Below are 27,011 nucleotides of genomic sequence, written 5' to 3'. Positions count from 1 at the left end.
TACATGAGAATACTGTAAATGAATAAGACACAGCAGTTGTTTGATGTGTGTGCTGATATGCAAAAGCACACCAGCCTTATTCAAACACTTACTGGAAATATTCACAAAGGTCACAATAACATCATGAATATAAAAATAGCCACAAGATACTTGCTTAGATAAATTTATTCGTGCATAGGCTAGAGATGTTCTCCACAATATTAACAGAATGAAGAGGTTTATGTGAAAAACAAGTTGTTTTAAAACAGAGGCAGCTATATAACAAAAGAAAATAAAAAGGCATGGAGTGCTACATTCTAATTTCTGTTCTTAGTGGGCAAAGTACTGCATCATTAATTAAAAAAGAAAGAATTGACATGACTGGATTTGGGGCACTATTTTAGATAACCAGCTGTTGAATGGAATTGATCTCCCTTCCCAATGTACTTTGTATAAATAATTAATATTTTTAAAAATCTAGGAAACCATAGAATTGAAAATATATTACCTAGAATGATTAAACACGCAACCAATCTTTCCTTACTTTGCACGTAAACTTCCCCACAACCATTGGTGAGTGTTCTGGATGTCAAAGTAAAAAAAAAAAAAAAGTTCATTAATGAAGTTAATTTCTTCAATTTCTTTATGGCTGGCTTGCAAAAGAGAATTTTTAAAGTTTTTAATGTTTGACATCTGAATAGCTCCAGCATATTCACAGTATAATCGGACAAAGCAGGGATATTCATGCATATATAATATATTGTAAACTTGGTTGAATTTTACGAAGTACAAAAAGACTGCATTACATTTTAGCAAATAACTGATCTCAGACACTTCCCATAAAACTTCAGTTCAAGGATTCTAATCTGAGTTATTGCAAATAATGTTATAGTTTAATATTTGGAAACATTGACAAGCACTGTTTCAAATTGCGTTTAAAAGTCACATGTTATAATTTCCTCTATTTCTCTTACAGTGTAAATATATCTACATATCTACATGGGTATCCTAAACAATGAGAAATCAAAAATTCAAGTTACAAATATTTTACACGCAAAATACAAAAATAACCTTTAACATTAAATGCGGTTATTTGGTTACATTTGAAGTCTTTCATGCTTTCAAGTATTGCAAGCTAGTATTACAACACAGATGCATATACACTAAAACACTTCATATATGTTACATAGTACATACATTTTGTAACAAATCAGTGTCTTAGTTTATATTATGTTTTTAAGTTTTCTGAGTGTTTATTCTTCCCGTCTGCTCTATTCACACCACAACATTAGCAAGCTTCTGAAAATCAAATCTTGACTCGGCTTTATTGAAGCAAGTATGATTTCTATCATTCCTGCAAGCAATGAGGCTGAACTGTTATTTTGCACAAAGACCATTTGTAAAATTACCTGATGAAGATCAAATTGTGTGCTTTGTTTCTGTATTACTTCTACCAGAAAACATTTTCTAATATAAAGACAAAGAAATATTTAAAGCAATAAGCCATAGTTGTATAGAAAAAAAAACTGCTCAGTTTTTTTTAAAAAATCTTTGCTTTTCGAAGTGTAATGTAGGAGGCAGACCAGTAAATATCTAAAGTGGTCTTTTCAGGATAAAATATTTTCTCACTTGCCAGAAATAACCTTTAAGTAATAAGCTTAGACAGGTTAAGATGAATAAATATATTTAGAGGCATAGCTACAGTTAAAAATATGTTCACAGAAGTACTAACTTAGAAGCAGCACGGGCAAGGTTATAAAAATTGTGATTAGAATTATAGTGGCAATAGGAATAAAAAAATCCAAACAGTCAAAACTCAAGTATCTTAACTCCCTATTTAAACTGTTTGTAACACTGAAATATGAAAGCATCCAAGTTGCTTTAGTTCAAAACGATTAAAAGCAAGTTTCAGTCTTACTGTAAATGTATAGTTTATGACAAAAATATACATAACCTGGTACATTCCAATCTTCATTTATAAGTAAACATTAGGAGTGACTGTTTCCATTTTAGCCATTAATGATAGGTCATCATCACATATCTGTGTAAGGCATCTTCTATCAAAAAAGGTTTGGTTTTACTGAAGATATCTTTTGGAGCTTCTGGAAGCGTGTAGCTTTTAGAATACGCTTGCTATGATAGTGTTGTTGCTAGGATAATTCCAAGTATCAGAAGTAGTACAGTTACACATATAATTATGAATATCAATTTCTGGAAAAAAAAAAAAAAGAAGTTTAGATTGAAGCATCCAGTCATATACAGAACTACTTAAATACTTGCATACCCACAGCAAATTGATAACACCGCTATCTATTTCAAGCTTAGATTTTCTTTTTGAATAAAACTTAGTGCCACGATTTCCTGTTGTCAGTCATTCTTTTCTAACACACAATCACAGTTAGTAGCTAAGGAGTGTAAGAATTCTGTATTTTTATTTTGAGAATAATTATTACCCATAAGCAACTTCCGTAAGTATTACATATAATAACAACCACAACAACAAACAGCTACTTATCAAAGTCAAATATACTAACACTGCCTAGAGCTGCCCACCTTGGATAAATATTTGTAGCCTGTTCAAACTTTTGCAGTTGCACTCAGGGGAACTGAACAAACCATCACTAAGAATAGTATACTGTATAGTATACTGTTAGTGTTATGTAGAACTGTATAGTTAGCAGCTCAGAAGCGCTGCTCAAAAATTAACAGGTTGTATGAATATGCATAGGGGTGTGATGTTAGATCATGTTGTTCTGTCAGCAACAGTACAGTAAAGCCTGTTATCTGCATATAAACCAAAGGTGAGAAGAAACTCCAAACTAGTGTTAAGTCTGAAAAACTTGCATACCAAAATGTATTAGTACAGACAGTGGAATTCCTGACTAGCTGTCTGAAATGAACACACTCCCCCATGGACCTTCATAAACATTTTGAAGACCCCAGAGAGAGAAAGTTGAGTTTCTGCTGGACTCTTCTGAGTTAATCACTACCATCTCCTTAGCCTGGCTAGATGTTATTATGATAAGAAGTAGATTAGCATAGCAAAAGTACGAAGATTGAAAGAATTCTCACATTTACATCCTCAAATTCAGGTTTGAATCTCTGCAGATTTTCTCTTACAAATACATTGGCATCTGGTTTCATTTGGTCTACTATTAATACAAGAGCTTCATTTTAGGATGTTCTGCAACACAAAATAGCCAGCTTTATGGCTGCAGACACCTACTTCAATGCAAGCTCTGTTTAAAACCAGAGAAGACCACACCTGACAAAGTTCCAATTGTAATCTGTATCTTAATGTAATCTGTTGATGTGAACTTGAAATATATTACAAATTCAAAGGATTGAGACAATAAGTTGCGGGCTTTTTTTTTTCCCCTCCTCATTTCATTTTGTGTTTACAGATCATCAGGAGTACGACTGCAATCTGTAAATTTAGCAATTCACCACTAGATGTCAGTTTTCAGCATCTGCATGCATGGAACTTTTACAGCATGCAGAGAGTGAGAAGTAGTCACCGATTAGTGTCAAGTTTGCTCCCCTCTCCAGAAGTAACAGAAAGCATATTAAGAGTTAGTACACCAAAGAAGTTACCAGAACAAAAAGTAGTTGATTAGTTACTTACTGCCACACTGGCAGGAAGTCATGCATGCTGAAGTTACCCAAGCATCACCGAATACCAACAGACAAACCAATAATTAGACCAATTACGACGATCAACACCAATGACACAATGATAATAATCCACATTTTCTGTCAAAAACAAGGTATTATTTTAATATCATGCACATTAAAACTTATATTTATTTTCAATTTTTAAAAGTCAGTTTTCAGATCCCCATTCATTTTTAAAGCTCACAACATTCTTGAATTGGCTAAAATTTTTTCTAAACTTCTGGTATAAGAAAAAAACATTTTTAAACAGTGTTTACATGTAAGTTACTGTGATTAACACTGATGTAGTGATCAAAAAGGAAAAAAAAACACAGCTCACAAGTACACAAGTGGGTTCTTCTGGCGTTTAACTATAGTTAATAAAACAGGCATAAGAATAAAAGGAAGTTCCTTTCTCTGTTAGTAACACCAAGTTTTAGCATTAAAGCTATCTAACAAACTCAACACACTGTTTTTGTTTTGGTTTGCAAAATCCTTTGGTAAATCTCCCTCTGCCATGTACTGATTTATAACAAAAGCCCTATAACCTAATGTTTTCTATCTAATTTTAAATACCAAATATTTAAAATAAGTACAGTACATCCATTAATTCTACCTGAATCAGACAAAAAAGTTCAACTAAAATTGAAGGCTGCTTAACAGCACGCAATGTTAACTTGCTGACTAGGACAATCACAAGACCACCACATACCCTTCGTGCTTTACTTTGATATTTAACCGCCTTCTTTGTCTCTTCTTTAGCATGTTCCACATAATCTGTTGCACTCATCACATTCTTTTCTATGTTGTTGATCATTTCACCCTTAAATGTTGAACAAAAAAGTTTATTACTGGCACCCAGGGATCCCTGTTCCATGAATCTGAGAAAAAAGGCTACAGGATAACAACATCATTTAATCACAATATTTTACATTAGTGGCAGACACATTTTGTGCTTTGATATGCAATGAAAAAAAGGGAATGAGAAGCAAGGGCTCAAAGGTCTAAGCAAAGAAGTGATGGTCATGGGCAAGGGAGGTGTATTTCTGTTGAGTGGTAAAACATACCTTGCATTCAAAGATATGTTTTCAGATGTCCAGTCTAAAACTGACATACCAAAAAGTCACACATTCCTGATGGTGCTTTGAAGCGGGGAGAGAGATTGACTATTCTGATACAAAGTCTAATGGTTATCTAAGTGTTTACAACATCAATACATAAATTCAAATTAATTATGATGAATGAAATTTAGAAATGAAATGGAGGATTGTGAAAAGTAACAGTAAATCTATTACCTGCATTTCTGTCCATCAGAAGAAAAAAATCAGCAGCATTAAACAGCAAAGCATTAAAGAATGATGCACAAGTGATTTTTTGTTTAGTTCTAGCTCATTAGGACACTACTAACAGTTTTCCATGCCTATGTATTTAATATTAAAGCAACACAGGACTTAAAAACAAAACTCAATTTAGAAAAAGGTCCTCTTCAGGAAAGTTTTTCTCCTGAGCATTATACCTCTCACTTTTGAGCAGAAATAAAAAACCTCCAAGAACAGAAGTTCAAAATACTACAGTTAGCTAATATGTATACAAAGATTGCAAGTAACAAGTTTACACACACCTCAAGTTAAAGAGCATGAATGAGAGACAAACAGAATTACTTTTCAACTGATCCCTTTATACTTGTGCTTATTGTAACAATCATGCCTTTGTATTATACGCGAGTTGTAAAAATCCTTGCTATGTTTAATTCTTACAAGTCACCTTATCAGTGAGAAATTCAAAGAAATTCTAGGTTTAGTTATCCAAAACACACACTATCAGTACATCTCAACTGTACGTTTGTTCAAAACAAAACACAAACCCTAGTGATGAACTTTCATATATTCTAACTGTGGCCCAAAAACACTAAGAAACAGATCTGCATTACTTCCACACATTTCTAAAGACGAAGACAAAAAAAAATCTAACTTCAGTAGATGTATTTTAATTGGTTCATTTACCTGAGTCTCAACAAACATAGCCATGTCCATAAACATTTCGTGTAGCTCCCGTATACTGGACTCCAGTTTCATAATATCCTTGTGCCGTGACTCAATTTCATTCAGAGCTTGCCTAGTTATCTGGGAGTCTGATATAATCTTTGGTAGAACAAAAGATACAGACATAAGCACTTAAGCATTGACACACACTTGTAAATAGCAGAACAAACAGAACAGATTATTGACGTGACGGGACCAGAAATACATACGTCAGAAGTGAAAATTGAAGGATTACCACTCTCTAACATTTCCTCCAGTTCCTCATCAGTGGTGGTCTTTCCAGCTAGAATAAATATAAGAGTACTTCATATAACATCACATATTAACGAATACAATTTTGCAGAAGGATAACAAGAGAAAATTCTTGTATTGCAATTTTTTAAGATAAAAAAAAGCAATACTTAGCCATTACTGGGTATCAGGGCCAATCCAAAAATAATGCTTCCTGTTTATTATATAGGCCCATGATGTCAGAGGCAGATGTTGGCAGCAGGAGAAGCTGAACCTTTTTGCCAATATTCCTTTATGCCTTGTTGTCACATGACAAATGGCAGCAGAGGGGCAGCCTGACAAGAAGGCATCTGACAGGGAATGCAAATGGAGCAAAGGTGCGTCGCTGAGTTCATCTGTGCAGAAAGAACTGCAGAACACACTGACATTCATGGATGAACAGAGAGGCAGTGTATGGTGAGTTTCAGCAGTGGCAACAGTGTGTTACCTCCACTAAAGCAGATATTTACAAGAGCTACATTCAGGCTCCTGTTCAAAGCTGACAAAAAAAATGCACAGCTAATAATGGTAACTATGCAGAAAAATAGTGCTTTGTAACTGAGAATTTGCTCTACCAAATAGTGTTGTTGCACTCTTTGTATCTGTTGTAGTTTCCACAGAAATAAATGAAAGGCATTACTTTATGCAGTGACCTACATACTACCTTACATTTAAAAAACAGAAAAAATCAAGTAGTAGCCAGATAAATGTACTAGATTCAAAAGTAGGGTGAAGAATTCCTGATGTTTTTTTGGTCAAATTGAATAATTTGATCAGAAATGTTTACAACATACGTTTGAATCCAGCTGGGTGTTCTGCACAAGGAAGAACTCAGAGTATTTACATAAGATTCAGTATTTACCTACACAACCAAGTCGCACGGACACCTGATTTGCTTCCTCCCTCCCACCAGCCACTGTGGCAAGGGATAGAATCTTCACAGAAAGCAGACTCCAGCAGCTAACCCAAGGTTACATTCAAATCCCAAGTAGAGAAGATTACTACCTAGAGACTACCCTCATTTTCAGTTTTCATATTTCACCTAACAACTTACGCTGTTCACTACTGCTCGTTAGCCACTGCAGTGGTAAGATGGATGCAAGTGTCTTGAGTTACACCACATATTCAAGTTATTTCTATTGTGCATACATACAGATATTCAACTTTTTACATAGGAAGATTACAGATTTGTATTAGTTCAACTTCATCTTAACAGATGAGAATTACAGTTTTAATGCTAATTACATTAATACCCAAGAATGCTGCAAATCCTCCCTTAAAATTTTTAGGGCTGAAGAAAAGCTAAAGGAGCAAATTAGTTCATTATGACATTAACTTAAAAGACACTGAGATATTAGGGTCCCTTCCCTCAGAAACATGAGCAAAGGATTTAATTTGCCGAAAAAATTACACTGAAATGCTAAATTAAATCATACTCAGTATGCAAGTCTAAAGAAAAAGAAAGGAGAAGCAGAAGTGAAGTCTTACAATTTGCTAACTTTTCTGTTTGCATTTTTCATTAAATATGTATTTGCTTTTATGAGAAATATTCACAAGTCTAACTTCAGCTACAAGGTGTTACGGGTGCTGTGGATATATTCTGAAACAGATGCTGTAGGTCCAAGTTAGGGGCCTTTAGGAATCAACAATTATCACTAATGAAATAAGAGGGTGAATCATTCAACAGATGATTACAGTATGTCTAACAGTACTACTGATTTTACTGCAGATGAGTTTTCAAAAAAACAAAAAAACCCAAACAGATTCTTACTGACACAAACAGCACAACATGAGAAGGATGACTTCCTGATTATCATGTTTTTGAATGACTTTTCATAACAGTCACTATAGAATACCTTCATTATCTTGAAAACACAGCTTTTGCATGCAACCTAAATGTTTCCTTTACAAGACTGAAAATTTAAGAAATAAAGGATTTTTATTTAATATTCTGTAACAGAAATGTTTCTTTTCCTCTCCCTTTCACATGCTTCAAGAAGCCAAGGTGCATGGTCTTCAGTACCACCTTTAAGTAATAAGAAAAAAGGGAGGTATAACAATACAATATTTATTTTTATTTTATCTTAAAAAAGCATATTGAGGTCACTTACTTATCTCTAATTGCCTCTGTATCCGACCTTTGCTGCGCTCTCGAAAAAGAGTTTGGGTCTCGTTGTATTCCGTCATGACCTCCACAAACTTGTGAGCTAATACAGAGTGCTGTTTTTTTCAGGATTTAAAAATGTGCAAAAAGGTTTATTTTCTTTCTTAATAGAGCAAATATGACTGTACAACAATCAAAAGTGGTATCGAAATTTCAATCAAACAGAACGTGGAGTTCTGAAACAGGAAAGCGAAACTTATTCTCTGATTAAGTAACATCCTTTCATTTTCTTTAAATTTGTTGTTATCATACCTGAGTTTTTCTTATTCTGAGATCCACTGATGTTCGATTCGCATTTTCACCCTGATCAAAGCTTTGTTCAATAGCTAAGAGAAAATACAAAAATAGTGTGAATCAGCAGAGCAAATACAGTAATGAGATAGTGCGAATTCCACAGTGCAGCTCAAAGTTGTTTTGTAAACACTACACGTTTTTACTTTTTTCATATACAAGCACCACATGAACACGCTTAACTTTTCTTGCATGCACATTTTCTGTATGCATGTGGTGATGGTGAGGAGGGGGAAAGGAAGTGAAATTTATATCTATTTTAAATAACTTATTTTTTTAAAACAGTAATTATGTCAATACCTTTTGTAGAGTCACACTAGTATCTGCTTACTCTGTGGACAGCTCAAAAACATCTAACAAAATAGTTGCTTTTACATTTTAAGTGATAAACACCATATCTAACTGTTCAGAGAACAAAAGTATACAGTAATTGCAATCCAGTAATATTCAAAGAATCAATATACTTCAAAACTTATCCTGAAGAGGTAAAGGAACACCTATGGGGAAACTCACAATAAAATTACTTGGCCTAAAGAAATTTCAAATACAAGATGCTATACAGCAGTTTCTTATTTGTCACACAGACTGCCTCTTTGCAGCTGATCTACTCCCAAAACAACATTTCAGTCACAAAATAAATTTTTACACAGAGAAATTACTTTGTACTTTCTAGGTTATTTCTGCAAACAAGCTCTTTGCCTGAGTAAGCAGGCTGTGCTGAGACCTGGTATTTATCAGCTATGAAGCGTGTCAAGGAAGGATGAAGTAGAGAATAATGTAAGTGACATAAGCTGCACATCACTTGGCAAGAATGGGGAAGTTTTTTTTTATTTTCAGAAGGTTAAAAATAAGAAAACACAGGTATTGCAAAAACACACTATCAGGGTTCCAGTATAATGTTGACATCATGGAGCAAGATATTAAGCAACAAGGAGGAAGCACAACAACAGTGAGAGAGACAGAGTAAGGTCCTGATGGTATGCATTCAAAAAAAAGAAGCACATAAAACGTATGGAGACAGAAGCCCTTGTCATGGTTCATTGCAGTTCTCTCCTCCAATACCAACAGTAATTAAATATGTTGAGTTATGGAACTCAAAACCATGCAAGACCCAAATCTGTATCAACACATGCAAAAAGCTGAAATGTTGTATTCAGGGCTCAATGATTAAAACAGTTAATTTTTTTTTTTTTTTTTTTTTTTTTTTTTTTTTTTTTTTTTTTTAAGATTTGGGGACCAGACAACATACCGAAACAGAACAGAGTTAAAGGTTATAAATTCAGCTGCAATGCATTACATCTGTAACACTGCTACTGCTGGCATCCTGAATGTGTTACAAGTGATGGCAGTACTTCTCCCCACAACTTACCTTTTAACCTAGCTCGAATTTTATTAGCAATCTTCTTTATTTCCTCATTTAATTCTTCAAGTTCCTCCTTTGTTCCTTAAAAAAAGAAGTCCAGAATTATTGATGATTGATAACGTATCAGAAAGTTTCCTTCTCAAAAAACATTCAAGTAATCTTTAGGCACTGCCTATGACTAGCATAGTCATATGCTATTCAATGTCATTAAAAGCAATGTCATGTTTCTACACACTACAGATGCATTACTGCATTTGTGCTTAAAATTGTGCTCTACCAGATGAGTTAGCAAGGACCATGGATTTTAAGGATTCAGATGAATGCTTCATTAACCAGACGATCATTGATTCTATGACTTAAAGCAAAAAAAGCAATCAGCAGAAATCACTCAGAAGAATACACACACATCCGTGCACAAATAAGGAAGATGTGGAGAAAAAAAAATTAAAAACAGAAGCTCATAACATAAGAATCAGGTCCACAAAAAACTACTCCACAAAAATACCTCTGCATCTTTTCTTCCCAGGTCACTAAAACCTGCCTAAAGCACAGGCATGCCTTGGACTAGGAGGTGTTGAGAACAAATGCTGAGTTCTACTCTGACAGATTGAAATCAAATTTGTTTATTTCAGCTATCTGGTCACACATCCTTGAAATCTAGAAGAAGTGATACTCACTCCCTTCAGGATTTGGTGCTGACAAGATAATGCTGTGCTGTTTTTTCACTTCTTCCACATTCTGTGCTATTTTTGCTATGTTATTTCTAATTTCCTCAACCTAGAAGAAGAGAAATATGTCAGTGAAAGCATTAGAACAATCACATGTCAAGTTGTTGGGTCTTTGTAATACATCTTTGGTACTAAAAATCTTGAAGTATTCAATCACAACAGTAGTAAATATCTGACAAACTTCAGACTGCAATCACTCCCCGTGGAAAGCAGCTTTACATTCAAAACAATAAAATCCACATTCATACTTTCATGCACCATGGAAAAGAATCCAGGAAAACACTGAGGAGGGGGCTGCGTGGCACACAGGAAATCACAGTCTAGAGCCTCCACTATTTATTAAAACAGAACCTTACAGAAATAACAGAAATTAATAAACAAAGAAAATTTTAAGTCATGTGTAGCAGAAAGGTATGTAAAATCTTACCTGTTGGAAAAAGTCATCCATAAAATGGTCTTTTTCAACAACAACAGTCTCTCCATCTTCATTTCCTTTACACTGTAAAAGGTAACAAAAATACGAAAGCTCAGGGTACTATTTTGACACCACTAAGGTTTCTTTTTTGCTTCTGCATATACGTTTTTGTCAGCAGTCTGATAAGTTAGGAGCTGTTCCTCTTCTGAGGGCTGCAATATAGAAACAAATAAGCAGAGGTCAACGAAAGTCACCTGACCACTATAAAACTAGGAAGCTAAAGCACATCTTCCTCTGTAAACAACTCTGAGACAGAACCAGTCTGTGAGCTCTTGCAGTTTTCATTCCCTGTCATAAAAAGTATTAAAATATAGTTTTGCAAATAAATATATACAGATTCTCTCACTTGGTAAAGATATTTCCACAGTGAATCCCACATGAACCAACAAATCATATCCAGTTTCCACAGTTTCTCTGTGATATCCACAGAGCCACTAAGAGGCGCATTGATGACCTTCTGACACATGATGTAATGATTCAAACACTGGAAGCTAGAACAAAGAGCTATCAACAACTATTTACTACTTTCACCCCTGGGTGCTTTCAAAGGTGCCACTCAACACCAATTTAGAGATAGTTATGTTACACTAAACATTCATGCATTACATAATGGATAAACACTAGGAACGGGAGCCAGCCAAGCAGCAGCTCCCAGTGATGGCTCCTGCAGGTTTCCAGAGCGCTCAGCCCAGTGCATTCCCTGAATGGCACTTCCCTAAACGATGAGTCAGCTCAGCACAAGTGCTTCTTGATATAAATAGATTCAAATTTGGTCAAGGGAAGAGAGCCATGCATGACAGAAGTAAGGAGTTCCAGCTTCATGCTCTCTAGTTCCCTCTGTAGTGCACAGGCTGCTTGAACTGCACTGAATCCAATTAGAACAAGATCACTGTATTGTTCCACAGACAAGGGATTATCACCTTACAAAAACTAATTACAAGATAGATAATACTGAAGGATTTTCACAATCAACTGATGTCAAAACTTTGTTATTGTCTAATTAAGTTACATTCAATGACGGTCTGAGCATAAAATCTACCAGGGGTACTCCAAATTTTAAGTAAATTTTTCATTTACACTTTGCCAAGGAGTCCATTAAGTTGTACAGTAACATTTTTGTCAGAAATCAGCTGCTCTTCATGCTCATAGGAGCCCAGTGTCCCAGCTGAAATAAAAGACTTGAGATGTTATTGCTCTCCTTGACCACTCCATGATCTATTCTGGTAGTTACTCGTGGGAAGATGATCCTTATGACAATATTAAAGAATTCATCCTTAGGAGCTGTAACAAATTAACCTTGCTTAATAAAATGAATGATAGTCTACGCCCAAAAGAAGTCACTTACCTTTTGCTCATATCAAAGACTGTGGTGCTGAAAAGCCACCAGCCACCAGGCAACAATGAGCTACATTTTAAAAGATGTCTGTTTTCACCATTTATGTAAAGAACATCTTCTGCATACATTTAATGAATAAAAAATGTTTTCTAATTATTTATAAGGAACTTATTTAGATAATGAAACAAACAAACAAAGAAAATAGTATCAGTTAAGAGATTAAACGTTAGCTTTTTCTGTGGTCACATCTTATTGAAACACTAAACATCTGAGCCAATCTTAATCAAACAAAAGGTATGAAGTCTTTCTCCCAAGTCCTGTCTGTACAAGTGCAGCTGCAATGAAGCTGAGCTGCACCATCAGGCAGCCTGCAGTCTGTCCCACATGTACTTCGCTTCACGTTTGGTTGCAGTGACATGAATGACAGATAAATTGGCTCTCTACAATTTGCTGAAAGATTTATGTACTGTCTACCTTGAACATCAGCACTTGAAGGACACCTGATGACTTGTCACCCTCTGTTCTTTATGTTCTTAAATCATCACATACCTAAGACACAGCTTATTCACTAACTCTTCAACTGAAGTGACATGTTCTTTTGACAAGCACAGTCCATCCAAGATGAAATTTAGCAGAAACATATTCCTAAGCCTTATCTCTATAGAATAAGTACTATTACAAAAAGAACTGATTAAAAAAAGTCTCATGTTGATGCCAACGGCAAGCTAATGGTCTGTTGGCAGCTCTAATCTTGACCTTGGGATTGAGAATCTGGGCCATACATCTCTAACATTCAGACATACAAAACATATCAAGTTTCTTCAAAGGTGGGGTTAAATGACAGAATCCAGATACTTGGGCAAATATTTCTCTCAGCTCCCAGCTGAGATGGGATGCTTTATTCAACTTCTGACATTATGCATGCCTTCCATAATGGCAGAAGTAAGGCTAGTTCAAGAACCCTTACCAAATTAATTACTAAATTTTGAAATAGAACAGATTTTTGGTTTAAAAATGACTTTTACTAGCCCCTGAATTCAATTCAAAGTCATTCTCACTGCAGATCATGAGCTGTCTTCTTGTGTCAGGCTAGAAAAAGAACTGACCATCACCACCCCAGTGAGTCAGAGCCAACCATCTGACAGACTGGAGCAGAACACTGCAGTGAAATCAGCTCCTGAAGTACAGCACCACCACACCCCATCTACCTCTACTCTGAGAATGCAGCAGGTGCTTAGCTGCTGTCCATGCACAACTTACAATACCTTTAAAAATTGCACGGAGAACTTACAGGCTAAATAAACTGTGCTGTCTAAACTGTCTAAAGTTATTTGGGATAGAAACATGTCTGAGATTCAGAAATACCAGATTCACAGCTGTCCCTGCACACCATAGCTTTATACACGCACTCCCACGTTATTCATAGAACTGAATGGCGTATAAGGAAGCAATGTTCAGGACACTGTAAATCTTTATGGTTGCCTGTCCCAGGTAACTCATTACCTTTGTTAAACAAGCAACCTTTAACTCATAAAAAATACTACTTAATGCGTTTTTATGCACTCTCAAATCCTTTGGTTTATCTAATCTGGAGAAAAAGGAGACTAAGTTGATGCCCTTGCTCCCTATAACTTACTAAGGAGGGGAAGCAGAGGCAGTGCTGGGCTCTTTTCTCACAGAACTGATGTCAGCTTACACAAGAACAGCACAGAACTGCACCTGGGAGGTTTGGATCAGGCACTAGGAAGTTATTCACCACAAAGGTGGTTAGAAACTAGAACAGACAACCTGGCATGGTGGTTTGACATCCCACGTCTTCAGGTAGCGTTTGGATAATGCTCTCAATGCTTTAACTTTTGGTTAAAACTGAAGAGGTCAGGAAGCTGGACTTGATCTCCGTAGGTCCCACATTAAAGTTGAAGTCTTCTAAGCCTCCTTAAATACTTATTAGAGAATTTCCTACAGCAGAGGTGTTGCCCCAGGTGTCATGAAATCTGTAGACACCAGACTTCCCCCTGACCCGCAACAGTTTACTCAAACCACACGTGTTTCAAGAGATTCTTTCAGAGCACCGACACTGCTCCTTTTCTGACAGTCAAGGTGTACCAGGCAGCCAACAGGTTCAGCACAACACTAAGGTTCCCACCTTCTATAGAAGGCATGATTTCCTCTAGTTGCAAAGGGGATGCAGTATTACCTGAAGGCTATAGTAACTGTTACAGGCAAGCAATTTCTTCCTCCAGCAAGTATTTTAACACTATTTAAGTACCAAATACAATGTATTAACAACAATATCAAAAAGCTACAATGTTATACCTTAATAAACCACAAGCACTGACAGGTAACATTTTTCTCCCCTTCAAAAAGAGGGCTCAAGAAAGGCGTTACCACTTCTAACAATGTGCAAACTTCAGTTTCTATTTCCTCTAAAAGAAATACCACACTTAACCAAAAAGGGAGAGCATTTACAACATACACTGGCGTTCACCATTTCTATTTATTCTCAGATCAGAAAAAAAAAAAAAAAAGTGAAAAGCCATGCAGGACAATTTTCATTTATACCAGGCCACATCCTGTTGATGAGAGGCATCGCCGCACCTCCCTCTAACTACCCCATTTTCTTTCTCAGAACGTCGTTTCCAGAACAAAAACGAAGGGAAGGAAGGGAACGGATAAACACGCCACGCTTCCATTTTGTCAACACGGGCAAAATAAACCCTGCGGAGAGCTGGACCGACGCACTGCCGGTTACACGTCTCCCGTCCCGCACCGCAGGGGAGCAAAACGCGCCCGGCGCGGCCGGAGCCCCGCAGCCCGCGCATTTCCCGCCCGAGGACACGCCTGTGGCGCCGCTGCGGCGGCCCGGGCCGCGCACCCCTCTCCGACCGTTACGCCCCGCGGCCATGTTGGCCCCTGCCGCCCTCACCTCTGCTAGGTCAGCCAGCCGGTCCTTCATCCCCGCGGCGCCTCAGCTCCTCGCCGAGTGCCGCGCCCGCGGGTCCGCTCGCCCTTCGCCGCCCGCTCGCAGCAGCCGCCGTAGCCGCCGCCGCCCCGCTCAGGCCGGGCCCAGCGCTCGGGCCCCGCCCTCCTTCCGCGGTGCGTGGGGCGGCGGCTGCGACCCCTCCCCACACGACGTCTCGACGAACCGGAGCCCGCGGCGCGGCGCAGCGCGCACCCGCCCCCAGTGCCCCGGAGTGACGCTACGAGGCCTCGCGCATGCGGCCTACGAGCCCCCGGCGGCGCCCGCCGCACCGGGAAGCCCGCCTTGGCTCTGACGTGACGGGCAGGCGATGCTGGGCGGGAAGGGATCTGCGGCTGCGCGAGCGGAGGGGGCGGGGTTGTGCCGTGGGGAGAATGGGCGGGAAAGCGTACGTGCGTGTGCAGGGGCGCGCGCGGCTGTACGGTACTGCAGTGACCCGCAGGGAGGTTCCGCTCTCGAGGCGGCAGTGCTGCCGAATATATACCCTCAAGAAACCGTGACTGTCGCGAGGGAGAGAGTTGTAAAACGTTGCCATGTCGTTGCATTTCATTTAATTTTTCTCTGGTGTTCGACGTGGATAGGCTTCTCAAAATCACAGTTAGTCCCAGCAGCGCACGGGCTGCTGCTCACCGCCCGGCAGCTGAGCGACCCGTTTCTGAGTGGAAAGGAGAAGCACGCTCTCCTGCAGCAGCAGATGGAGCACCCACTTTTTGTAACTCTTCAGCTACAAGGCGTTGAAAAGCATTGTCTTGCAGTGATAGGACCCCCAAAGCAGTAAAGAATTTTATTCTAGTGTTAGACTGCAAATTTAAACTTCATGACAGCACCATAAACTGCTATTACTAACGTGTGGTCCATTTTGCCTGCCGTGCTGAAAGTCACTAACCTCCCTTCAAACCTTTCAGTGCAGTTTCTGGTGTTGCCTTGAATATCAGCGCAGACCTTGGCTCCTGCTGGAGCTCCTATTCCAGAGATGCTTCCACAATCACTGCTTGACCTGAGAGATATGTCCACATGTTGTCCTTGTCACAGTTTACAAACTGATTTTGTTTCCTGCTAATAAGGCAGTCAGTAAGTTAAGATACCATTCAGCTCTGTGACTGTATCCTTTTGCACCATTCCTCGTGGGCACCTTCACACCCTTACTAAAGGGTCTGCCTTTTACCTTGCACACTTGTCTGCCTCAGTGAGATGCTGAGTTTGTTCATGGCTGACCCAAATCAAGATATGGGGAATGTCACGTAGAAGTGTTTTGAAGGTAATTATTCCACTGATCATCTAGTGATAGCTGGCCAATCTCTTAGATAGTGATCTAACACTGCCGATGAACACTTTGGAAGCATTCTGTTGCCTTTCCTCAATGAAGCTATCAGGAGCAGGTGTTTTGTACATCCTCTGAACTGAACACTGACTTTTGCATGATGATAACACCTGGATCCCACGCAATAATTTATAAGAATTTGCAAATATTTGACGGGAGCTCAAGACTTGTGGTAAGGGACTTTTAGCCATTGATTTTACTTATTCCAAGTTAAAGTATCAAATAGTATTACTGCTCATGTTTGAAAGAGAAGATTGTTAACTTACAAATTTCTTACTCTGAGAAGTTTGTGAAGTACACTGAGCATTCTGCAAACAAAGTTAGAGATTGATTTTTTTATTCCCTAGAAATTTTTATATTAAAAACTGCCAGACTCCATTAACTTGGCTTTGTGGGCTCCTATTTATAAATGTACACCTATTGGTCAGGAAGAAGAGTAGAATTCACATGGGTTTTATAAAGGTATTACTGTGCTGAGGAAAATGTATGGGCTACATACTCCAAAACATATTCCATATTCTTCCTAGCACCTGGAGGTGATCAGCAAACGTGCTAAAGAACACCAACAGAACAAGCACCAAAAATCCAGTTTGTCCAAAAAAAGAAAAAAGAAAAGAAGCAACCAGCTCAGCAAGACAGTGTTTTTCCAACAAAGAAGATCTTATGCAATGCTTAAGATTCAATTGCTATCAAATAAACAAAATGTAGAGTTGAGTGCAGTGGCTCCTGCAGATTTTCTCTCCATTTTGCTACGAAGTGGGAGATGAACAGGACATAAGCTGCACTTGCACGTAACATCTACCATTGAATAACACTGGTGTTGTTTCAGAACAGAGGCGTTTAAAAATCCATCCATTCTAGATTATGGATGCTCCAACCGGCATAATGCAGAACACACGAACACTGCCTAACCACAGCAGGGGAAAAATCAGAGCACACGGACACAAGTGTGAAGCCAGAAACTGGGAATGCATCGCTCTCTGCAAAGCATCTGCTCCGTCCTTTCAAAGAGAGTTTACGAACAACTTCGTTCCGCTACGCTCTGAACGTGAGGGTTTAGACAAACGCTACGGGACAGCGCGGAGCCAAGCACTGCCCAGCCGCCTTCTTTCCAGCGGCAGCCGCGTGGTCCAACGGCTGCCGGCCGCGCACAGACATGAGGCGCCAGATCCTGCGGAACCGGGCCGGCCCAGCCAGCCGCGGCCATGGCGCCCAACAACGGCCGCCGCGGGTCCGACGGCGCGCCCGCCCGCCCACGTGACGCCGGCCCCTCCCCCTCCCCGCGGCCGCGCGGCGTCGCTCTCCGGGTATTTGAACCGCGCTTCCGCCATCTTTCCAGCGCCCAGTCACGGCACGGAGCGACGCGGATAGAAGCCTCGGGAAAGGTAACGGGGTCGGGACGTCCTTCTGTTCCCTGTAGGGCCGGGTGGGGGGAAGCGGGACCGCCGCGAATGGGGCGGTGGGGGGTGGTTTCCGTTAGCGGCCGCTCTGCGGGAGCCGGGCTGGGTCGAGCCGAGGCTGGGCCCGCGTGAGTGCCGTGCCGGGCGCCGTGCCTGCGTGGCGGCCCTGGCCTCCGCCCCTCGATGGGAGCGGTGCGGGACGAGAACGGCGCCCGTCTCCGTCTCGGAGGAAAGGGCGGGCGGGAGGAGAATGGGAGCGGGGCCTCCAACGGCCCGGGCGGCCGCGGGGGGAGGGGAGGCGGCACGCTGCTCAGTCATGGTGCGGTGGGGCCCGGCCGGCGTCGCGGGGATGGGGGCCGCGTTCGGAGCCCTGCGGGACGAGTTGGAAGCTCCGCCGCCCGAGAGGGTTTTCCAACGGGCTGGGAGAGTCACGCGGGGCGTCGCTTCCTATGGAGCGAGGCCGGCTTTCTTTGAGGCGCCCCGCGGAGGCCTCGGCTCGGCCCCGTTTTCGTAGCCTGGAAGCCCGAGGGGCGCGGCGGCCTTCCGTTACGGGCTCCGGGGCCGGGCGGGGAGCCGTTGCCGCCATTACCGCGCGCTCCCGCCGCGTGCGGGGCGGCCCGGAGGCTCTTCCTGCCCCATCCGAGACCCGGGACCACGCGCGGAGAGGGGAGCGGCGGCCCGGACCGTAGCTCGGCCTACGCGGCGACGGCCACTGACTGGCGCGCGAAGCACGCGCCCCGGGAGGCGGTTTGGGAGCCGAAAGCGGCGGCCGGCCCCTTCCGGCGGGGCCTTGAACCAGCTCGCCTCTGTAAGCTCACATGCTTCCATTTCCCCTGCAGACCCAGCATGGCCGCCCAAGGAGAGCCCCAAGTGCAGTTTAAGGTATGGGGTCTTAACTTTGTATTTTTCTTCGTCTTTAGAAGAGTAGCAGGAACAACTCTCAAGAACTGCTGTGGATGGTAGATTTGGTTTTAAAGTGCTGACTTCTTAGCAGTGTGCCTAACCCATTGTGTGCTGCATTGCTTTACAATAACATTCTGTTGCACTATCAATCTAGTGCTATTTGCAGCTCTATATAAAAATAACTTTACATAAAGTGCCATTTAAAATGTGCTGACTGCACGGAGTGATATTCACAGCAATAAAGAAAGTGTTAAGAGTTATTTAGAGCAACTGTTTTATGTTGTATCAACTACTGGGGGCAGAGCATTATTGAGTAGAGTTGTTACCTTAACAGCCAGAAGTCATTAAGACTGCTTCATGGAAGATTGATACTTTTTTTTTTTTACAGTGTTCATCCAGTATATCTCATTTGTTAGTAAAACAGTTTTTTTTTCCAATTGCAAGATTACAGTTCTTTCCTCCAGTAATTGAGATGCTTGTATGTTAGTATAACTGTATGGACAGTGTGTTCTAGTTCTCAGTTATAAGGACCAGCTGAGTTTGGTCAGGAGTTATCGAATGACAGGTTTAACAAATTAGAGGCCAACACAGTAAGTGATTTCATTGGGAACTTCAGTGTTTGCTTTACGGTATTTTGTAAGACAAAGTACGTCGCTCTGACCTTCTCTTTCAATTGTATTAACAGCTTGTCCTGGTTGGTGATGGTGGCACTGGTAAAACAACATTTGTAAAACGTCATTTGACTGGTGAATTTGAGAAGAAATACGTAGGTATGTCTGAAGAAATATTCAAGACCTAGTGTGTTACAATTGAAAGTATAGTTCTCAACTTACTGAGTGCTCTTTCCTATCACTGCAGCAACATTGGGTGTTGAAGTTCATCCTCTGGTATTCCATACTAATAGAGGCCCTATTAAATTTAATGTATGGGACACAGCTGGCCAGGAGAAATTTGGTGGTCTGCGAGATGGCTATTACATCCAAGGTAAGATGCGTTTATATGTAGAGAGATCCTGTATTCTATTCAGTTTGACCACTCCGAAAGCTTTCAATGGGGCTTTCACTGGTGAGCTGCTTTATGAGTTTTCAAACTCTGTATATATGATCAGATAGGTTTCTGTACTAAAACTTAGTTTCAGTCTGCTGCTGCTTTGATATCACTGGAGAGTAATCATGCACCCTAAGTGATAGTTCTCATGAAATTAAGCGATTAAGAGATAAGTGTGCTTAAGTGAGCAAAAATTGCCTGTATTAGTATCTTGTGCTGGTGCAGAGACTTAGAAGAAACAAACTGTAAAACCTGAAATAGTATAAAGAAGTTCAAGCCTCTAGCAAGTGTATGTAGTTGCCTTTCTAAAGATGCAGTGATAGTCCTTTATCTTCAAGCTCTGTATTGTGAGTACTTAAATCACCTGCATAGCTCTTAACATTCTGAAGGGAGGCTTAAAGACTGACTTTGATTTAAGAGATATCAGAATCAAGTGTTGTTTTGCAATCTGTTCTGGACAGGGGCATTCTGAGATGTGAACTACAAGCTCTCAACTTATCTGAAAGCCTCGATAGGCTGAGATTAGTTCAGTAGGTGTTAAGATGGTTTTCTCAGGTATTTAGGTGAATTAAAATTTTCTTTTGTAACCCTTGTGTAATTCATGCCATACAACAGCAGAATGTTCACAGGACAGCTGCATGAATAAAACTGGTTGGCATTTAAGTTAAGATGACAGGGACAGGGTCATGGGCTGAGTTCTGTGGACTCCTGCACCCTGATCTTCCCGCATCTGATCTGGCAAACTGTATTTTCAACTGTGAGACTGAGGAGAAAGCTAATTCTGATGCCCCAATAAGTGATTATTGTGGGTACTCTTTCCCACTCCATTTTATAAGAAAGTGCTTTCTTGTCTGATGTAATTGTTTGGGTTTTTCTTTTTTTTTTTTTTTTTACAGCTCAATGTGCCATTATAATGTTTGATGTAACATCAAGAGTTACTTACAAGAACGTACCTAACTGGCACAGAGACCTGGTACGGGTATGTGAAAACATCCCTATAGTGTTGTGTGGCAACAAAGTGGATATTAAGGACAGAAAAGTCAAGGCAAAATCCATTGTCTTCCACAGGAAGAAGAATCTCCAGGTATGATGGCATGAGTTTGCAGGATTAGAGATTCATTAAGACAGTTAACTGCATTTGTGTGCTGTTCAGTCCTTCAGAGTTAGGAATAAGATGAAACTAGACCAAGTCACAGGGAAAAAGTAGAGGTGCTGTTGTGTCCAGAAATCATCTTTGGTCACACTGTTTCTTAAGAGTATCAATTTCTGCCTATTGGTATGAAACTACATTTCTAGTCTCTCATATTTCAAATGCTTCTGAGGGCATAGACAGAAGTCATGAAGTTAAAAAGAATACCAAGACATTTGAGCTGATTGTGTGCGTCTTATTATGTTCTAATATTGGTGGTAAATAGTCTTATGTATTATATACTTTTTTTTCCAGTATTATGACATTTCAGCCAAGAGTAACTACAACTTCGAGAAGCCGTTCCTCTGGCTTGCCAGGAAGCTAATTGGAGATCCTAACTTGGAATTTGTTGCCATGCCTGCTCTTGCACCACCTGAAGTTGTTATGGACCCAGCACTGGCAGCACAGTATGAGCAAGACTTACAGGTAACTGAGGAAGAGTGCTAAAGTCAAATGATTACCTGGCAGATAGTATCTGGATTCCTGGGGCAAGTAACCATGAACAATTCCTAATGTTACTTCTCTTTTCCAGATTGCTCAAACCACTGCACTGCCAGATGAAGATGATGACCTGTGAGGGATGAAGCTGGAGCCCAGCGTCAGAAGTCTAGTTTTATAGGCAACTGTCCTGTGATGTCAGTGGTGCAGCGTGTTTGCCACTTTATTATCTAGCTGAGCAGAACATGTGCTTAATCTTTGGGATGCTGAAAGAGATGAATGGGCTTCGGAGTGAGTGTGGCAGTTCAAAACAAAAAAAAAAACCAACAAAACTTCATAATTTTGGACCTGCATATTTAGCTGTTTTTTGGACTGCAATTACTTTCCCTTTTGAGTTTCAAATATAAGACTGCTGCAGTCACATCAAAGTGTTATGTGGTTAATCTTGTTTCTGTCATTCCCATTCTTTTTTTTTTTGTTTAGATAATAAAGTTGTATTTCAAATATCTCTAAGCAAGTGAATTTTCATGCGTTGTTAGAAAGTCTTGAAAGTGTCTTTTAACTGAGGCTAATGCTTGTCTGTCTCTGCATTCTTAATATTTTTCTTCCCTTTGTTATGCTCCTCTTAGTAAAACAGAGCTAACAGTTAATCTTTCATTCATTTCCTGAAGCATATAACTAAAGCATCTGAAGGAAGCTGAACTAACTGCCAGGTAAAACTAAAGCAGTGAACACTTGACTGGTGTGTGGAGCTGGACTGCCAGCAAGCATAAATTGACCCACACTGAGTGGGAATGTTTATGTGCTCTGAGGAGTGTCTTGAGAGTTAAGTATGTAGTTCAGCTGGCATATGCTACCTTTAGATACTGTCTCTTAACTTTAACTGCATTATTACAACATGCCTTCACAGAGTTGTTTTCTTAAGTAGCCAAGAATAAATGACATTTAGGTCTGTTAAGTGACTACAAGCTGTATCTTTGCATGGAGCATCATTCAGTAGAGCTATAGTTGATGAAACTAAGCATCTTAAAACTCACTAACTAGAAGACAGTCGTAGATGAGCTTAAAATGCTCTTGGCTAAAGAACATATTAACTGAAACCCCATATAATACCTGGACTTTACTGTAACTGCACCAAGTTCTTTATTTGAAACTAGCTTATTCCAGCACAAATGATGGAAAACATCAACACTTATAGAGAATAATCTTGGTCAACATTAGTACTACCAGTAAACAAAAATACCATTTTTCAGTAGTGTTTGAGTATGTGAAGCCTTGGAACTCTTCAGTTTTGTATTTTTTGTTTCTTAATAAAGTGGAGCATTTCATTCCTTTTAACTTGCATGTTTGTATACATAACTCCTACTTGAACATTTCTTAACACTTCATTCTAATGCATATCAGCAAGAATTGACTATTAAATGTTTGAGAACAATATTATATAATTTGTGTAAGTTTTAAGTGCTGGGGGATTTTAAAATTGAGATTGCAAGCACTTCAGCTCACTGAGACTGCAGAGGAAGCGAGGAATGTCACGCTTGCCTTGGGAAAAGAAAAACTTTGACTTAACATCCCACTGGAACTTCCTGCTGCATCATATTGCTTCAGCTTTGTATTACAGGTTCTTCTCTGTAGAGTTTACTAACTGGTGTGTGTCCTGGTTGCTACTGCTAGCTTGAGTACCTGCTGCTGACTTACTGGGTGGGGAAGCCTTCAAGTGATCTCACAGAAATACACTGCTTCAGAAGTGTAGGTAATTCAGCAAAGTAATTACACTGCAGTGATAGTGAAGGGTGGAAAAGAATACAACACGAGTTACATTTGTATTATTTCATAGTGTATGTGGTGTAATCTCTACAACTCCCCTGCTCCACCCAGGTGCTAGGCTTTGAATTACCAAGCAGCTAAAGACTTCTAAAGAAGAGTGAGATAGCTCATCCTTAAAAAAAGATGTGACTATGAGATTCTTAAATGTTAGAGTCCTCAAAAACTTAGGAGTAGGCAGCAATTGTAGTCCTGCAAAGTAAACCTGACTTGAAATGCTTCAGAAGTGGGATTAAATGCATGCATTGCAGTATTACACTTTCCTTTTTGTATTTAGCTGCTAATGGTTGATTGAATAATGCAGGCTGTGCTGATGTGGATGTGCAATTTCCTCAGTTGCAGTTTGTTAAAATTGTAAAAGGTTTACAGCTCTGCAGCCTTTCAATAGTTGGGTTTAAGCAAGATAAGATTACTTAGTCAAGTAATGAGGAAAATTGTTTTAAGCTATTTAATTATCATATTAGTGATGTGAGACAAATCCCTTGCAATACCAACTTTGTTCTGCCTCTCTAACTGCTGTGTAAGGTTAAATGTGGGCTCTGATGTGTTGCTACACATCACTTCTAAGTTCTCCCACTCCAACACCTTGTTTCAGGTATTTGGGTACCATACTGTTAGACTAGAATCAGTTCTGGCATTCAAAAGTAGGATAAAGTGCAATAAATAATAAAGCTGCAATGGCAGCATGCAAGTTGGATACCTGAAGAAACGTTTTGCTGCGTCTGTATCATTAATTGAAGGAAGGTTGAGTGTCTCCTTAGGAAATTTAAGATTACCCTTCACTCTACTGGGCTTTTAAAGTCTGTCCATCCTATGTCTGGAAGTTACAGTTCAACAACTACCTCCATCTTTCCCCCTCTCCCTCCTTTTCATGGTTCCATTGCTCATACTCAAGCTAACTGCTACAAAAAGCTGTGCTGAGAAGTATTTTCTCTTCTGGAATTCAATTGAAACCACTTGGCAGTACCGGCCCCTTCTCTCACCTGGCCTTTGGCAGTAGTTGTCTGAACCCTTAAAAGCCTCTCCAGTGGGATCAAAGTGAATGTCTGAAACAACTGAAAAGATAAATCTTGCACTGCCTTTCATCAGTTGGTTTTGATGTGGGGGTGTTAATTGTCTCTTTTTTTTGTCCTTCCATTGATCTGAAAGCCTGCCTTTAGCAATCTTTTTTCCTGGCTCAAACTGGTATGTGAGTATGTGAAGGAGCTCTTGCACGTGCCCTGGAACAATTTTAACCATCTCTGTGTGTCCAGAAGCCCTTCAAGCTGGGAATCGATGTGAGGAGTATATATGTGACTGTGCTGTCCTAGGCCAGTAACATTTTCTGCCACTGCTCTGGAGACAGCCATGGTGATTGTAATGTTTGGGGACCTCTGTCTGCAGCTTGTCCCCCTTCTTTAGGCTATTGCTTTACCAGCAAAGAAGAAAAACAAAAAAGACTTTTTGCTTTGGAGCAAACTTAACTGACTGACAAGTCCTGTAAAGCTGAGCTTGAAAGGACTCCATGGTTGAAAGCATGGCTTAATGTCATGAACCTATTTAACAGACCTACAATGACTCAGTGATGAGTCAAGCCACAGCCTCACTGTATACTTAATTACTCAATTACTGCATGAATGTTGAAGCAAAAGTTGTATTGTCAATACCAAGATTCTAGTGTTTTGGTTTTTTTTTAAAGGTTGAATGGTGTGGGTAATCCTCTTAGTTTGTTACAAAGAGAACAGATTGTTTAGTGAGTGACACTTCCCCCAGATCTCAGTGTTCTAGAGATTGTCGCTGAAATGGTGTCTGTAGATGTTCACTGGAAGGAAAGGTAATTTATTTTTTGGTATAATTTAACATTCCTACTGTTTACTTGAAGGGACCAAAACATTAAAGAAGCAAGAAAAAGTTTCCCAAATGTCATTCAAAGAAAACAAAAATCCAAATCACAAAAAGCCCTGTTTCATGTAACATTTACAGTAGCTTTAGTGTTTGATCCACTGTCTCTGAAATCATGCTTCTAACATTGAAAGAAATCAGGACTTAATAACTTGGAGCTATAATGATAAAATTAAGAGGCATTGAACTTGATTTATTGTTACCTATTTCTATGAGAATACCGTAACACTATAATGTGATGGAAAGTACAGCAACGATAGCAGGGTAGCAAGGATAAGCCCAAATGCAGCAGCCATGGACTCAGAAACAAAAGAAGAAAATTGCTTACCTTTAGAAGGCCTCAGGCATGCAGGGATCTCCAGCAAAATATCCTCACCTCTACTGCCAACCCTTAAATGGTCTGGGATGGGCTGGATCCTGGCTCCACCCCTTCCAATCACTCAGGCACACTGCCTGCACCTGAGCTCCCCTGGGTTGGCCCTGCCTTCCCATCAGGTGCTCCATCACTGCTTCAAGCTGTGACTCAGCATTTCTACTACACACTGTTAAAGGTCAGCTGAAATGAAGAATGTGTAAGGGTAACAAAGTCACAAACAGGATGCCCCTACCTTTGTTTAGTTTCTTATGCTAGTGACCAAAAGAAGAAAATTTTAACTACTGTGTGATACGTAATGATGTCTATGGTAAAATTGTTGACTGCGTTCTGAAGCATCAGAATCATTCATTTTGGTTTTCTGTATAAAATGCAGAACCAAAAATAGCAAATCATGTAAATAATGTATATGGTTCTTGTTTGCTTTGAAGTCCTCCATGGAAGTTACCATCCCAGGAACTGCTTGTCTGCTGATGGGTTGCTACACAAAGGTGGTAACAGACTGATGACTTCACATCATGATATCTCTTGAAAAAAGCACTGGAGGGAATGTGTATTTTGCTTATGCTGAGGCTATAAAAGAAAGTCAGCTTTTCTGACAGTTTTTTTTGTTTGTTTGTTAGGTTACAAAATAGTGAATGCAAACCAAGGCACGCACATGCAGACATGAGCTCATGCATGCACAGACATGGGTACATACACATGTGCAAATGCACATGGCCCTACACATAAGCAATCCTAAAACACTTAAAATATTTTATTTTTGCATTATCTGTTGCCATTTGATTTTGGACACAGTACTTTTTTCCTCTTTTGGGTTTGGTTGTTTCATTTATATAATAAAACTGGTTTCCACGTGCAAAGCACTGGTTTCAAACTGTAGTAAATGAGTGCATTATGTTGTTGAATGCTGTGCTGTAAAAGCCATTCAAAATGCCTCTTCTGCCACTCAGAAGTGTACAAGTTGCCTGATAAATGAGCGCCGCATCAGGTTATAAGAGCAGTTATTAACTTCAGTCTGATCAAATCTGACACAGCCTTAAAAAAAAAAAATCCTGGTTACTGCATAATTGTTTTGCCTTGCTGGCAATGCGCACGTAGGCTGCGTAGCACCTGAGAACACGTTAAATCCAGTTTTGCTTAAACCTGATGGCAGATGAGAGCTGCTTTTGAGGTACCGGTTTCAGCCACAGGATGGGGCGCGCTGTCTGCAGCTGCTGCGATGGAACAGAAGCGTCTCGACTGAAATACTCTGCGGGCTGCACTCACAGCAGCGCTCCTGGAGGAAGTGATGTGGGTGCTTGTGGGTTTACTGAGAGTAGCAAATGGCTGTGACTGCTGGCAGCAGTACTA

The 27,011-nt window shown here is 40.1% G+C and overlaps 2 protein-coding genes across 3 annotated transcripts; one reads left to right on the top strand and one right to left on the bottom strand.

Moving 5' to 3' along the window:
• Window positions 1–2,098: 2,098 nt before the first annotated feature.
• STX2 (syntaxin 2) lies at window positions 2,099–15,258 on the bottom strand (the record flags this gene model as incomplete). Of its 2 annotated transcripts, XM_079543737.1 has the most annotated exons (11): window positions 2,099–2,190; window positions 3,684–3,732; window positions 4,346–4,456; window positions 5,637–5,774; window positions 5,885–5,958; window positions 8,057–8,165; window positions 8,362–8,435; window positions 9,770–9,844; window positions 10,441–10,540; window positions 10,919–10,990; window positions 15,229–15,258. In XM_079543737.1, the coding sequence occupies 11 exons, from the start codon at window positions 15,256–15,258 to the stop codon at window positions 2,099–2,101; spliced, it is 924 nt and encodes a 307-aa protein (XP_079399863.1). The 2 variants fall into 2 exon arrangements, with proteins under 2 accessions (XP_079399863.1, XP_079399864.1); XM_079543738.1 differs by lacking the exon at window positions 2,099–2,190 and having other exon boundaries at window positions 3,649–3,732; window positions 15,223–15,258.
• Window positions 15,259–18,849: 3,591 nt separating this feature from the next.
• On the top strand, window positions 18,850–21,726 carry RAN (RAN, member RAS oncogene family; the record flags this gene model as incomplete). Its single annotated transcript, XM_079543624.1, has 6 exons — window positions 18,850–18,885; window positions 19,592–19,676; window positions 19,765–19,890; window positions 20,850–21,037; window positions 21,398–21,568; window positions 21,675–21,726. The coding sequence occupies 6 exons, from the start codon at window positions 18,850–18,852 to the stop codon at window positions 21,717–21,719; spliced, it is 651 nt and encodes a 216-aa protein (XP_079399750.1). The 3' UTR covers window positions 21,720–21,726.
• Between the last annotated feature and the right edge of the window lie 5,285 nt (window positions 21,727–27,011).

This window comes from Tetrao urogallus (genome assembly GCF_951394365.1).
Source record: "Tetrao urogallus genome assembly, chromosome: 17".
Classification (NCBI taxonomy): Eukaryota; Metazoa; Chordata; class Aves; order Galliformes; family Phasianidae; genus Tetrao; species Tetrao urogallus.
Note: the sequence above shows the minus strand (reverse complement) of the source record. Positions and strands in the feature narration are given on the sequence as shown.